This window comes from Mastomys coucha, unplaced genomic scaffold (assembly GCF_008632895.1).
Source record: "Mastomys coucha isolate ucsf_1 unplaced genomic scaffold, UCSF_Mcou_1 pScaffold1, whole genome shotgun sequence".
NCBI lineage: Eukaryota > Metazoa > Chordata > Mammalia > Rodentia > Muridae > Mastomys > Mastomys coucha.
The window spans coordinates 22051583-22066517 of record NW_022196891.1 but is presented as its reverse complement, the minus strand read 5'-3'; the positions used below and the strand labels follow the sequence as shown (position 1 = coordinate 22066517).

The following is a 14935-nucleotide window of genomic DNA, read 5'->3' as shown; positions in this document are numbered from 1 at the left end:
CGGTGAGATTATTGCTACCCACATTCCTCCTCACTAACACCAAGGGGGACATGAGCCAATCACACACCTAACCTTTTTGTTTTCATTTGGTTTGATTTGGTTTGGTTTGGTTTGGCTTGGTTTGGTTTGGTCTGGTTTGGTTTGGCTTGGTCTGGTTTGGTAACAAAGGGTAACTTTGAGACAGAGTTCCTCTGTGAGGTCCTGGCTGTCCTGGACCTCATTCTGCACATCAGGCTGACCTGAAACTCATGAAGACCTGCCTGCCTCCTGTCTCTCAAGCGCTGAGACTAAAGCTGTGCACCACCATGCTAAGCTACATGTACCTACCTTTCTTTTAAGCTAATTGGGTTTTTTTTCCTATTTTAAACAACCAATATTGCATTGACTTAAGTAGAAATGTTGAAAAGTCAGATTAAGAACAGCTTCTAAACTAAGCCACATTTATTTCAGCAGTACAGATAAGGATATGTCTATTTATTTTTAAACTAGTAAGTATGAAGCTGAGCCTGCACAGTAACTCTATGACCTCCTCAGTCATGCCCACATTCTAAAATGCCCACAGCTTCAAAAATACTTTTTATCTTCCAGATTTGGAAGGTGAGTCAATGTTAAAAATAAAACCTCCATTAGAGTGCAAGTTTTAGATATGAAATAAGCAGTAGCATTTTACCAAAAAGATCTCTGAAAAGGAAAAGCACAGGGTAAGACTACCATCAGGGAGCTAGGTGTTCTGTTTTGCAGAACAAAAGCCACAGAGGGCCAGGTGTGGTGGTGCAGACCTTCAATCCCAGCACTTGGGAGGCAGAAGTAGGCAGATCTCTGAGTTTGAGGCCAGCTTGGTCTACAGAGTGAGTTCCAGAATAGTCAGAGCTAAAAAAACAAAAACAAACAAACAAACAATCCACTAGGGATCAAGGGAGGGCACATGCCCAGCAAGTACAAATCTAGAAACTGTTCATGCATTTCAGGATAAAAGCCAGAGGGCCGTGTGTTCATGGGAGAGGAAGCGGCAAGCACACCAAGCGTGCACAAGCCCAGGACGGAGCTGCAGCCCTGAACAGAAAGGACAATAGCCAAACACAGAACTATGAAGTACGTGAGGGACCACCAATAGTGCAAAGCTCACACAGTAAACCATAACCATGCAAACATAGTTATACATGCCTGGAACCCTGCTTGGAAGACAGGCACAGGGAGGAGGATGGCTCCAAGCTCAAAGCCAGCCTGGGCTACACAACGAGACAGCCAAAGCTAGATAGAAGAGTCTCAGCAACAGCCCCTCCCCCCTGCAAAAAATTAGTTATAATAACTAATCTACAGCAGAACTAAAACTTAGAAAATAGAACTGTGTCTATACACATACAAATATCACTAGAAATACATGCATAAATTCATAAAGCAGATTCTGAAGACACACTTCTTACCAGAAGTTGAAGACAAAATATTCACTATGGCAACCTGTGTGTCTGAAAGTGCTTCTTGGTATGAGAAATTTGCCAAAAACCACTAAACAAAAAACAAAGAAAAAAGGAAGTGAAACCTCATGAAAAATATTTATATCTGTCAATATCTGTCAGTCCAATTTACAGTCCCTTCCCCAACCCTCCTAAGCACTGTTATTATGAGGTTTGTTTGTTTCTTTCTTTCTTTAAAGATTAATTTATTATGTATACAGTTTCTGCCTACATGTATGCCTGTGGGCCAGAAGAGGGCAGCAGATCTCATTACAGATGTTTGTGCACTACCAGTAGTTGCTGGGACTTGAACTTAGGACCTCTGGAAGAGCACACATGGCTCTTGACCTCTGAGCCTTCTCCCAGCCCATTGTTTTTGTTTTTAAGATTAAAAAAAAAGCAATCATGGGTATACGTGTGTACCGGTGCTGGGGTGTGGGAACTTGCATACAGTGCCAGCAGAGGCAAGAAGAGGATGTCAGATCCCTCAAACTGGAATCAGATGTTTGTGAGCCCCCCAATGCAGGCACTAGGAAGTAAAGTCTAGTCCTCTGCAAGAGCAGTGTGTGCTCTTAACCCTGAGCCATCTCTCCAGTCCCCAGAAGTGGTTTCAAAACTGTTCTTTGAGGGAAAAAAGACTCAGCCCCCCCCCCCCCAAAAAAAACAAGCATTAATAGTCGTACCTAAGATCTGACTATCTTACTCTCCGAAGACACTAAGCCAGACACAGCGCCATAAACCTGTTACCACAGCATTCAAGATCAAGATTGCAAGTTCCATAGGTTAAAGACTAACCCATGCTAGTGGGACCTTGTCTCAAAAGAATTTACATTAAGTTGTGATAAGAATAAATAAAAATTTTTAAAAATTAAAAAAAAAACCCCAGAACTTGTCTAGCATGCAGATCCTGGGTTCAATCTCCAGTACCACCAACAAAAAATAACTAATAGAAGTTGGTAAAAAATAATAATAATAATAATAAGTATTCAGAGCTGGAGAAAAGGCTGAGCAGTTAGGACCACTTGTTGGTCTTGCAGAGTACCTGAGCTTGGTTCTCAGCACCCACAACGCTTGCCTCGGAAACTCTATAACCCCAGCTCCAGGGAATCTGATACTCTCTTCTGTAGTCAATCACACTGCTCACACATATACACACACACAATTTTTTTAAAAAAATCAGCATTCAGAGATTCTGTGTGTGTGTGTGTATGAAAAAGGTAAAGAAGATACTGAATATCAATTTAATATTTGTTTATTCATGCACTAATCATGCTTTATTAGATTTATCTAAGTTAAATTTAAATTTTGGGAAACTCTCTTACATTAAACCACATGGACCCTGGAAAGATGGGTTAGTGGGTGAGAGTGCTTGCCATTCAGACCTTTGGACCTGAATTCAGATTCCGCATTCATATAAAGAAGCCAAGCATGGCCATACCTACCCCTGCAATGATAAATTCTAAAGTTACCACATTGTGTGCAGGTGCAGCTATGTCTTTACGTGGGAGTCGTGTTCTAGGACTGCTAGTTTCATATCTTCGTTATGTGAGGTGCACTTCGTTTAAACGTGTGCACGTGGAAGCTAGAGAGGAGCTCTGGCTGTCATTCCTCAGGTGCTGCCCTCATTCCCTGAGACAAGCTACCTCACTGGCCTGGACCTCACTGAGTATACAGGCTAGCTGGTCCCTGAGCGCAGGGATCCATGCCCCTGCCTGGCCTGGAACCCACTGAGTATACAGGCTAGCTGGTCCCTGAGCGCAGGGATCCATGCCCCTGCCTCCCTAGCACTGGGACTACAAGTGTGCAGCATCACACCCAGCTGTTTTACAGGGGTCAGCAATGGAACTCAGCTCCTTGTGCTCACAAGGTAAGCACTTTAGCTGCTCAACTCTCCCAACCTTAACTTATAATTCTTTGAGGTATGATAAGTATTTACTAAGTTTGATATTCTAACACCCCAGTGTTCAAGACAGCAGTTAAAAGGGAAAAAAATCAAAAAGTCTAGTAGTCTTGCACTTCAATGCTGCATTGCTGGTGTGTGTGCCATCTTAAATAAGGAAGAAAGAAAACAGGGCAGGATGACTCAGCAGGTAAAGCACTGCCACGAAAGCCTGAAAACCTGAGTTCAACCCCAGAACATACACAAATGTGGAAGGACATGAGCGACTCCCTCAAGGAGTCCTGTGGCCTCCCTCAAGGGGTCCTCTGACCTCCACATGCTCGCTATAGCAACCCCTCGTTCTCTCACCCACACAGCACACACATGCCCAACAATAACAAATCTTAAAAAGACACTTACCACAAAGCAAAAAAAAAAGCTAATTTTTGCTACTTGGGTTGCAGTCAATTTCCCTACAGTCTTCAGTATGGATTCTTGATCTTTCACAGTGGGATAAGACATCCGAGACAGCTTGGCCTCTAGAGCATGGCTTGATGGGAGCTGTCGAATCTCCATGATATTGCTGAACCTTACACGGGACTTCTTGGGAGCTAAAACAGAAAACAATACAAAACATTAAATATACCCTCAGATCCAAAAAAATTAAACAGAATGTTTAATTTCATGATAAATGCAGACTATTCTGTTCACTTATGATCAAAGTAAGACAATAAAAATACTAGTTATATTATTACCTGGGGCAGCGTTGCTTAGTCAAAAGACAAATAGAAAAAAAAATGATTTAATCTATAAACTGTTTTAAAGAGTTAAAGAAGTGAGCAAGATGGTTCGGTGGGTAATCCCTACCATCAAGGCTGATGACCTGAGTTTGATCCCCCAAGACCCACATGGTGGAAAGAAAGAATTGACTCTTGTAAGTTGTACTCTGGTCTCTATACAGGCGTACAAAATAAATTTTAAAAGTAATTTTAAAAATTTAAACACCCTAGATTATTAAAATCCCTATAAAAGGTTTACAGTACTATATACACATGACCACCTGGTTCAGGATTTTACTATGCTTATTATTTTAGCATTTACAGTAAAACATTACTTTGATTATTCTTCATGGCTAGCTAATTTGTGAGATTTGTTTTCCTAGGCAAGCATTCAGAACATTTCTCTGCAGTCTCATGCCTTGCAAAAAAATCAACAGATAAACACTATGCTTTATACTGAGGCTGACATTCTGAAATAACTCACAGAGCCAGGTAGTGATGGCACAGGCCTTTAACCCCAGCACCTGGAAGGCAGAGGCAGGTAAATCTCTAAGTTCAAGGCCAGCCTGGTCTATACAGCAGATTCCAGAAGAGCCAGGGTCACACAGAGAAGCTCTGTCTCAAAAAACCCAAAAAACAAAACAAACAAAATAACCCAAAAAATTCACAAAGCTAGCAAAACTCTTATAATGTTTGTTTGTATTGTATTCGGGTATTTGAGGACATATTTATGAGAATATTGCTCATTTGAGTAATAAATAGAAAGTGTGTGTGTGTGTGTGTGTGTGTGTGTGAGTGTGATTGGAATTGTGGCTCCATTGACAATTGATAGAGTACTTGACTAGCTTGGCTCCTGGGTTCCATTTCCCAGCACTGACTAAACAAGCGTGACAGTATATGCCTATAATCCCAGCGATCAGGATGCACAGATGGGCCACCAGAGGTTCAAGGTCATACTTGGCACAAAGAACAATTGAGCTAGCCTAAGCTACATAAGATCCTGTCTCAAAGGAAAATGAATACATAATTAATATATATATAAACATACTCATTCACATGAATACATATGCATCCATATAAATATATTTTAATTCATATATTTTCACATGACATACTGATGATGATGATGATGAAGAAACCATGGAGCCTCCTGGTATTTGGAAAATATTTCCAGATGAATCAATACAGAAACTATATTGTGTCAGGTTCACAATCCAGAAAAACTTCAGAAGACTGAAGGCCATGTCAACCCCCACACAAGTCAAGATGCCATGTGAGTCCGGTGAACCCACAGCGGCTTAGAGAAAACTACCTCTCTACTCACGCTCACGCATGGCACCCTAAGTTTAACTCACTTTTTTCCATCCCAATGTTTGTGCTCTCGAGCTTCTCACTTGGAAGATCATGAAACTTCACAGGAACATAAAGAGGTTCACTCTGGAACACAATGTAAACAGAAACAAACATAAGCAGCAAAATCCAAAGCCAACCAACTGGGCAGAATTCAAGTGCAAGGCATGCAGACACAGGATCCATCACAACTTGGCAGTTCCCAGCACACCTAGTCACTCAGCACTGCTTCCCCAAAGACTGGGAAAGGAAACTCAACCAGTCCACACAGGCACAGGGACACCAAAGAATCATTTTAAAGGAGAAATGTCAGCCCTGAGACAGCTCAACAGGCCAAAGTACTTTCTGTGTAAGCCTGATGTGGTGGTTTGAATATGCCTGTCCCAGGGAGTGGCACTATTTGGAAGTGTGGCCTTGCTGAAAGAAGTGTGTCATTGTGGATGTGGGCTTTAAGACCTTCCTCCTAGCTTCCTGGAAACCAGTCTTCTCCTCTTTGCCCTGTGAACAAGATGTAGAACTCTCAACTCCTTCTCCAGCACCATGCCTATCTGGATGCTGCCATGCCTCCCGTCTTGATGATAATGGACTGAATCTCTGAACCCATGAGCCAGCCCCCATGAAATGTTATTCTTATAAGAGTTGCCTTGGTCATGGTGTCTGTTAGTAAAACGCTAACTAAGACAGCTGACAAGCTTTAGGCCCTCAAATCCACAGTAAAAGGAAAGAACCAACTCCCCCAAACTGTCCTCTAAGCTCCCCATGCACATACACATGTGCCTCGACACTCCCTCAACTACTACTGCTGCTGCTGCTGCTGCTGCTAATAATAATAATAATAATAATAATAATAATAATAATAATAATAATAATAATTTAAAATTTAGAAATGAAAAATGGTATCTCTGGCACATTCTGAGAATTAATACCTCTGTATCATAAAACCAAGCCTCTTTTAGGCAACAGATGTTCTGCCTCTCTTTATTCTTCAGATATACATACATAGCACTCTGTGCTGGAAGAATGCCCTGCTACCTGGGCAGCTGAGGGGGAAGGACCGTGGAGCCAGCCCATGCAACACTGCAAACCCTTGCCTCTCCCCACAAACAAACTAGAACAAAATCACTCTGAACACTTCCTAGACAGGCACTGCTCTGAGTCCTATGAATGGAGTGAGTAAATCAAGTGTCTTCCCCTAAGAACCATGCGATCTAATGGGGAAGGCAACTAAGGAACAGATATTCAAGGACATAGTATATGTGTTCGTTGAATTCTTTTACTAGACATAAGATTCAACAACAACAACAACTCTTTGGTGGAGGGGTAGAGGTATGGGATGTACATATCTGTGTGGGTACAGGTGTGGAGGCCAGAGATCCATGGCAGTTGCTAGTTCTCAGGAGCTGTCCATCTGGTTTTTTGAACTCTCTCTCACTGGGACCTGGTGCTCACCCAGTAGGCTGGCTGCTCACTAAGCTCCAGCTTGCTTCCTTCTCTACCCTCAGTGCTGAGATTACAAAGACCTGTTATCACACCTGGCATTTTATATAGGCACTGAAGGCAGAACTCAGGTGTTCATGCTTGTGTGGAAAGGACTGTAGCAACAGAGCTACCACCTGAATCCCAAATCAACAATTCTTGAAAACCTTTAAATGATTAAAAGATGGGGGGAGAACCTGCTACCAATTAATTCTAACAAAACAGCTAAAATGTCTTTCTCATTAGTCAAGGCAAATGATTTTACATTATATTATTGATGCTTATGATCTCAGACAACAAACAGCTTTTTCTCCAAGTCTCATAAAGTCTTCACAATATCTTCACACAAACAGATTGCATGTATCCGTTTGACACACAACATAGTTTAAAACTCAGATAAACAGACAACAATAACACAAGAACCATATTTTAAAACTTTTACTAGAAGGGCCAGTTAGATGGCTCAGCAAGTCATGATTACCTAAGTTTCATCCTCAGATTTCAGATGGTGAAAACAGATAAATGACTCCCAAAAGCCATCCTCTAATCTCCACATATACACTGTGGCACACATATGCACACACACACAGACCAAATAACTACATAGTGTTAGAAGCAAGCAAAAAAAACAGTGTAGAATAAGTGAGTGAGGAACGTGCCTATCCTTAGTGTTGAGCACCAATACTTGTTTCCTACTGGTAATAATAATTTAAAATAAGCATTAAGTTGAAAGTTGGTAGAAGCACAGGCCTGCCCTGGGCTTTATTCTTTTCGTCCTGTAGCTCGCGTCCCCCATCCCTCTCTCCTCAGAGGCCTGGCCTGCCCCTAGCCCTGCAGTCTCCCTAAGGGAAGGAAGTGTCAAAGTGACTCTCAGAGAGCACACAATGCAGAGCTGTCTCCGACAAGCATCAAGGCTGTCTCAGCTCTTCCTGCTGTGGCTGGATGAGCAAGGCAGCACTTACCAAAGAACTACTCAGACTTGTATCTGTTGTGCAAGCAGCAAAGTAACCTTCAGCATCTGCAAACTAAATACAGAGAACAGGACGTCAAATTTGTGAAAGCTCATCATCACGCCCGACTACTCAGAGAGACCAAATGAATACAAACTGAAATCCAGAATAAACGTATGCATCTAATCTAACTATTGTTCTCAATAACAGCAGCCAATGCCAAGGGTGCAGCCATGCAAAGTAGATCTTATCATCTTGTTTTTCCTGATGAAGAAATTGAAGCTGGCTATTTCATCAAAGCAGAGCCTGGATTAAAAGCTCAGTGAGTCATGTAAGGCTACAGCTCAAGCAAGTCCTTCCATTACACTACTGTAATATTTCAGACAGGCAGAGAAAGATGGTGAGTTAGTGAAAGAAGCCAGAAACCCCCTGGTAGTGTCACAAGACTAGTGTCTAAGAGAGCTCAGGGACAGGCCCACACTGTGCAGCTACTTAATACTGTCAAAGTACAGTTCCACTTCATAACCCTGCTACTCTAGCAAGAAACTACTATTTAAGCCCACAGAAACTAACAGAAAAGTAGATCATAGCTACTAGTGTATTTAAGAGGATATTTGAGAGATTAGAGAGATTACAGATTCTTATTTAATAAGCACAAAGTTTCTGTTTAGGATGACAAAAAAAGTTCTAGAGATCGACAGTGCACAGGAAAGCACTTAGTGCCTCTAAATTGTACATGAAACAACTGATCCAAATAATAAATTTGATATTACATTATTTTGCAATAGCAAGAAGAGAAGAAAATGGCTAAAAATTGATGTTACTTATATTTACTACAGGAGTGGAGAAAGAGAAATTGTTTTTAAAGAACGAATAGAAATGACAGTTTTATACTCTTCTCAAATATGTGAGGTGTCTATTACACAGAGGTAAGTTGCTACGTACACTGCCATATTTATCAACACTGTAAATGGCCATCTTACAAAGCATCCATGAAAAAATGTTATTTGATTGGCCAAATATCCGACATCCTGAATAAAAATTTTTCACTTAATGTATGAAACTGAATTACATCATTTTCCAGTTCACTTTACAGCTTATTACATGACTCATCCAAACTGAATGACTGAAAACATTAGATACTGTTTGCACGCCTTCCTTTCTTCATCCTCTCCTTGGACATTGATGTAGTCTACTTCAGTAATCATTAACAATTCAAAGATATCAAAACAAAAGAGACAGAAAGTCACATGCACTTCTGACTCCTTATAAGATATCCTACTGCCAAGTTGGAAGAATATGTTTGAATGTTTAGACATAGGCTGAAGAGGTAAGTCAATGTTTAAAAGTGCTTTCTCCAGAACCATGAGGATAGGAGTTCAGATCTGAGCACCGATTAACAAGTAAGGCCTCTCATAAATGCCTGTTAACTCCAGCCTTGTGGGACTGGATGCCAGAATCTGACCTCTGTGCATGTACACCTGACAAATGTATGCATTGCTCCTCCTCCCTCTCCTCCTCTTCTCTGTCTCTCACTTCTGTCTCTCTCTTTTTCTTTCTTTCTGTGTTTCTGTTTCTCTCTCACAGACACACACAAATAAAATGCATCTTAAAAGCAAAATAAAATAAAATTTTCGTCACAAATAGCTTTTGTTTGTTGTCTTTTTTGGCAGGGGGAGATGTTCGTTTTGGTTTTGGTTTTTTCAAGACAAGATTTCTCTGTGTAGCCTTGGCTATCCTGGAACTTGATGTGTAGACCAAGCTGGCCTCAAACTAGGAAATCTGCCTGCCTCTGTCTCTGGAGTGCTAGGATTAAAGGTGTACCCCGCCGCTATCTGGCTTTTTTTTTTTTATAGTCTACTATTACTCAAATGAACACTTTAAAAATCTGACTTTAAGGAGATCGATGTACCACTAAACTTTGAAAAATGAATACTTAACAGACAAAATTGAAAACTTACAAAAGCAGCAGGCTTTCCTCTGAATCCTCTTGTACACTGTTGCCTCCAAGGCTTCCAAATAATGAAGCCCAAAAGGTACAGAACAAACATGGATGTTTTCGCAAAGGTGCTGAAGAATGGCTTGTTATATTGCGTGAAGACATACTGTAGAGAAAAATGTTACACAAACAACCTTAAGAGGCTTAAAACCTTTCTGCCCGTCTCCATCTTGTCATCTTTAACTTTTAGAAGTCCATATGAGTAGGAAAGGCCAAAGAAAAAAAGATATGAAGTTCATCTCTGAATATTGTATGTGCCTTGCACACAAGAAGTAGTATTGTCAAATGAAGCACAATAACCATAAAAAAATAGGGCAGAAGTGGCGTTCAGTTGACTAAAAACCTACTATGCAAAAGTATCTGTGTTAGTAGGGGTTAAAGAAAGCTAAGGCAGCCTCCCCGGCTCCTGAGGAGGCACACATGAAGAAATGTGCTAAGTACCACATAGAGCTTTCAGGGGTCATGGAAGTTCTAAAGGGAGAAAAGAAGAGGTGCAGGGTTATGGAAGTCTCAGTCTGTCTGTCTGTCTGTCTCTCTCTCTCTCTGTGTCTGTCTCTGTCTCTCTCTGTGTCTCTGTCTCTCTTTCTGTGTGTGTGTGTGTTTAGGTACATGAGACTCAGTGTCATCTTTCAACATATCCGCTGTGTAAGCCATGGTCTGTCACTGGCCTAGAATTCACTGAGGAGACTAGGCTGGCCATTAATGAGTTTACTTTTTTAATTGTGTGTGTGTGTGTATGTGTGTCTGTGTGTGTGTGTGTGTGTCTCTGTCTCTGTGTGTATATGTGTCTCTGTATGTGTGTGTGTGTGTCTCTGTGTGTGTGTGTGTGTGTGTGTGTGTGTGTGTTGGTACTGGTCAGCCAACAGCCTGTAGGAGTTAGTTATTACATGGGTTTCTAGGATAAAAATTAGGCAGTAGGGCATAGGGGCAAGCACCTCTATCCACTGAACCATATCCAACTGACATCACCCAAAATAGCTGTGCAGCCATTATATGCCTCCTGTCCTGACATCATAAAGTACACAATACTACCTAGATATTCTTGCCCAAGAAATGAACCTAAATCAAGCCCTAACTCCATTTTATATGAAGTGGAAGAACTAATTAAATGACAGGACAAGGAAGCAATGAGAAGGACCAAGGACATGAGGTGTCTCCCAGGATGAATGACTTAATTTCTCCCATACACAAAGGAAAAGCAAACAGGGAGTGGCATACAGTTCAGAGGTACAACAAACGTCTTGCGGATCTAAACTTAACTGGGTTGTGTGTGTGTGTGTGTGTGACCCTGATACAACTGGAAGAACGTGACTATGAACAGGTCAGCATGTGATTTTAATAAATGAGTTCATTTTGTTAGATATGGTAATAGCAGTGATTATGCTTTTAAAATAAAAACAATGTGATTTTTAATGAGATAAGTAGAAAAAATGATATAGTGAGAGTTTGCATAAACTATTCCAGGAACCATGGGATGAACATGGTTGATAAGATTAGAAAGACTGACCGCTATTAAAGTGATGAGTCATGGGGATTTATTAAACCATTTTAGTCTCTCCTTTTTCATGTGTATGTGTCTCTAGTGTGTCTGGTGTGTGCATATGTGTATGGGTACTTGTGTGCACAGGTGTGTATGCAGATTTCTGAAGCTGACATTCCGTATCTTTCTCCATTACTATTTATGGAGGTAGAGTCTCTCCCTGAACCTATAGCTTGCCAATTCAAGCTAGTCTAGCTAGCCAGTTTGTCCCTGGCCTCTGTCTCCTGGGTGCTGGAATTACAGAAGGCCATCGCACCTGTCTGTGTTTTACATAGGTTCTAAGGATCCAAACTCTGGTCATTCTGCTTATGGGGTAAACTTTATCCTGAAGTCTGATACGTTTACCTGGCTAAAAATTTAAACCTACTATATATACTCTAAAATAACAAGCTTGTAATTTTTTTCACTAAAGCACGTTCTGTTTTTAAAAACTAATTTCTTTTCTAGTTCTTTTGAGGTATAATGACAGATGAAAACTACAGCTCTGTACACTGGGACATTCATAGAGTCCCAGTATACAAGAGAATATGGTCTGGGCTAAATAGTGAGTTCCAGACCCAGCCTGGGCTACACAGGGAGAACCTGTCGAAAGAAAATACTAAAAACTGAATATGTAAAAAGTACCCTAAAATAAGTATTCTGCACACAATATGTTTCAATAACTTTTCTAACTTTTGAATATATATATATATATACATTGCTAAATTACAATTTACTCTACTGCTTCCATGTTCTAAATCCTTCCTTTGGGCAGGAGTAGGACAAGAGTCTGGGTGACAGAGTCTCACTGTGGGCAAGAACGCAGTATGTAGACCTAGCTGAGGTGGTAACTCAGAGAGATCTGCTGGCCTCTGCCTCCTGAGCACTGGGATCTAAAGGCCTGCCTCGCCTTGTTCTAAAGTTTTTTATCTGATCAACAAAACACTTTATTTACTACTGCAAAATTTAAAAGTTAGTTTTAGGAGCCCATCAACATGAAAGAGATTTCTCTGAAGCAAAATTATGGAGTGTTAATCTAAAAGGAGATTACAGACGAGTTTTCAAGTAAAAAACAAAGTGTCTGTGGTATTCCAGAGCCAAATCTCAGAAGGGCAAAAACTTACTCACAAGACATAACCGCAACTATTGACTTAGCTGTGATGTGAGATCCAGGATATCAAATGGCCTGTTCTGACATTTAAAGCCATTTTATAAACGTAAGTTTCCTCATAGATATTTCCTTATGACTGCAATATGTGAAGCCTAAGTGATTAATTCTGAAAATAAAAGTTGTGATAGCCAGATGGCTCAATAGGTAATGGCTCTTGCTACCAACCCTAACAACATGAATTTGATCCCTGAATCCACATAATACAAGGAAAAAACAAGACTTCCACAAGTTGTCCTCTGAACAAACAAATACAAAGACTAAACAAAAGCACCCTAAAATACATATTATGTGTACAGCAGAATGCTTCCATAATTTTTCTAACCTTTAGGTATGAATTGCTAAATTATAATTTAATCTACAGCTTCTGTGTTCTAAATCCTTGGCACGTGTGCACACTCATACATCTAAATAAATAAGTAAATAAATAAATGTAATAAGAATTATAGACAACAAAATTATTATCTTCTTACAAAGATCATTCACGAAAAACAAGTATACAAATTCAAAGTAAAATTAGCTTATTAACTCAAAGTACCACACTACTACCAATGAGACATCAATTAATAAAAAGTTTAACTGAAGCCAATCAAACATTGTGATTTTGATAAAAATGTGTGACTCAGTAAACATACAAATGTGGATTCACCAGTGTATGCATGTGGATTACAGTGGCTTGTACATGGAAAATCTGACAACTTATGTTTACTTTTCCAATAATTCCCTCTTTGTCAAATTTATTCCTATGTAGCAAGAATCTACGAAGCTATAAACCCCGGCCCTTATTTTCTACTGTCCCTCAATGTTTGCTCCCCCCCCCCAAAAAAAAACAGTATTTATGAAGAAATAAATTCAATTTTGACTAAAACAAAACCACTTTTATGTAATAAGAAAATATATTCTGAGATATGTTCCCTACAAATGTGAGAAAGCTGTAGCTAAGACTGTAGAAATGGCTCCATAGTTCAAAGAGCTTACTATTCCTTCAGAATTTAGTCCTCAGTACCCATGTTGGGTGACTCACAATTGCATCTGAGTTCCAAGGACTCAGATGCCCTCCTCTGGCCTCCACAGGCACATGTACACACATGTGCATATATAGAGACACAAACAAACAAACACACACACACACAGTTTTTGTAACTTCAGGAAATAACAAAGAGCATCATGTCAATTTTCACTTGAAATGGCACTAATACTATAGGTCAATGTTAATTCTACCACAGTGCAACATCATTGGTGGAGAAATACATACCGAGGTGAGCTCTGAAGAGGCCACCCATATCACATCAACCAGCAGGAGAATCACTATGCCCAGGGCCATTCGCCTGCGCTGACTGAAGCCATTGCTCTGGGAATTCACACGGTTCATGATAAATACATAAACCATTTGCAGTCTGTTAATTTAGAAAACAGAGATCTCATTAGAGTCTCTTTTAGAAGAACCACATAAAAATTAGAGATCCAGTCCAAGGAAACAAAAGACATGAGCTAGTAGTCTATGCTTTTGATAAAGGGAGAATTTACCTTGTTGCAAGGGCTTCTCTGAGATCTTCAAATGCAAGGCCTGCAGAGAGGGCAGATCTCAGTCTAAACGGAGGCAACAGACTCAGCCCACCTAAAATAACACCACAGAAATAACGCTTGGGGAAAGTTCAAGTGTAAAATCACATCGTTTTCACTCTTCACCTTCAAAGACTACCAAAATGTATCCCACAGAAGCCACACTCGGGACATGTAGCTCAGTAGTGGAATGCTTGCCTAGCATGCATGAGTTCTTGGGTGCCATCCCAACCACTTCCCAAACTGGGCACTGAGGCACATGCCCATAAATCCTAGCACTTGGGAAGCAGAGGGACTGGAGAATCAGAAGATCAAAGTCGGTCCGAATACATAGTGAGTTCCAGGCCAGCATGGGCCACGTGAGACCATACCACAAAATAATAACAACAACAAAACAAAAACAAACAAGAAACCCCAGGCTAGGGGTGTATAGCTCTGGGCTGGTAGAGTGCATGCAGCCCTGGGTTCAATGGAACCAGTGCATAAAGCAGGTGTGCTGGTGCATGACTGTAAGGCAGAACATGGGAGTTCAAGGTTATCCTTGGCTACAAAGTGATTTTGAGACCAATCTTGGAGACATGAGACTTGTCCCCGACCCCCACACCTCCCAGACCCCCAAAAAGAAAAGATTATACTTAAAGAGGTCCTGGGTACCAGGTGGTTAAAAGAAGGAAGAAGAAGAAGAAGAAAAAGAACATTTCACATATGGCACATTAAGAGTGCCATAAACAGATCCTCGAAGTCCCATAAACAGAACTCTCTAGATTCTCCCTTCAGGACATCCGCCCCTGGCAGTCT

At 40.6% G+C, this 14935-nt stretch overlaps 1 protein-coding gene across 4 annotated transcripts in view; it reads right to left on the bottom strand.

Moving 5' to 3' along the window:
- Positions 1-14935, bottom strand: part of Slc35f5 (solute carrier family 35 member F5) — a 33946-nt gene that overhangs the window by 18058 nt on the left and 953 nt on the right. For 2 of the 4 annotated variants that reach the window (XM_031380878.1, XM_031380884.1), the window contains exons 2-8: positions 14102-14141; positions 13830-13971; positions 9850-9993; positions 7901-7963; positions 5468-5549; positions 3754-3944; positions 1425-1506 (exon numbers count right to left, since the gene is read on the bottom strand). In XM_031380878.1, the coding sequence (XP_031236738.1) occupies positions 1425-1506; positions 3754-3944; positions 5468-5549; positions 7901-7963; positions 9850-9993; positions 13830-13971; positions 14102-14141 (744 nt within the window). Of the gene's footprint in view, positions 1-1424; positions 1507-3753; positions 3945-5467; positions 5550-7900; positions 7964-9849; positions 9994-13829; positions 13972-14101; positions 14193-14935 lie in introns of all 4 variants that reach the window. The other 2 variants (XM_031380872.1, XM_031380881.1) reach the window with 1 other exon arrangement.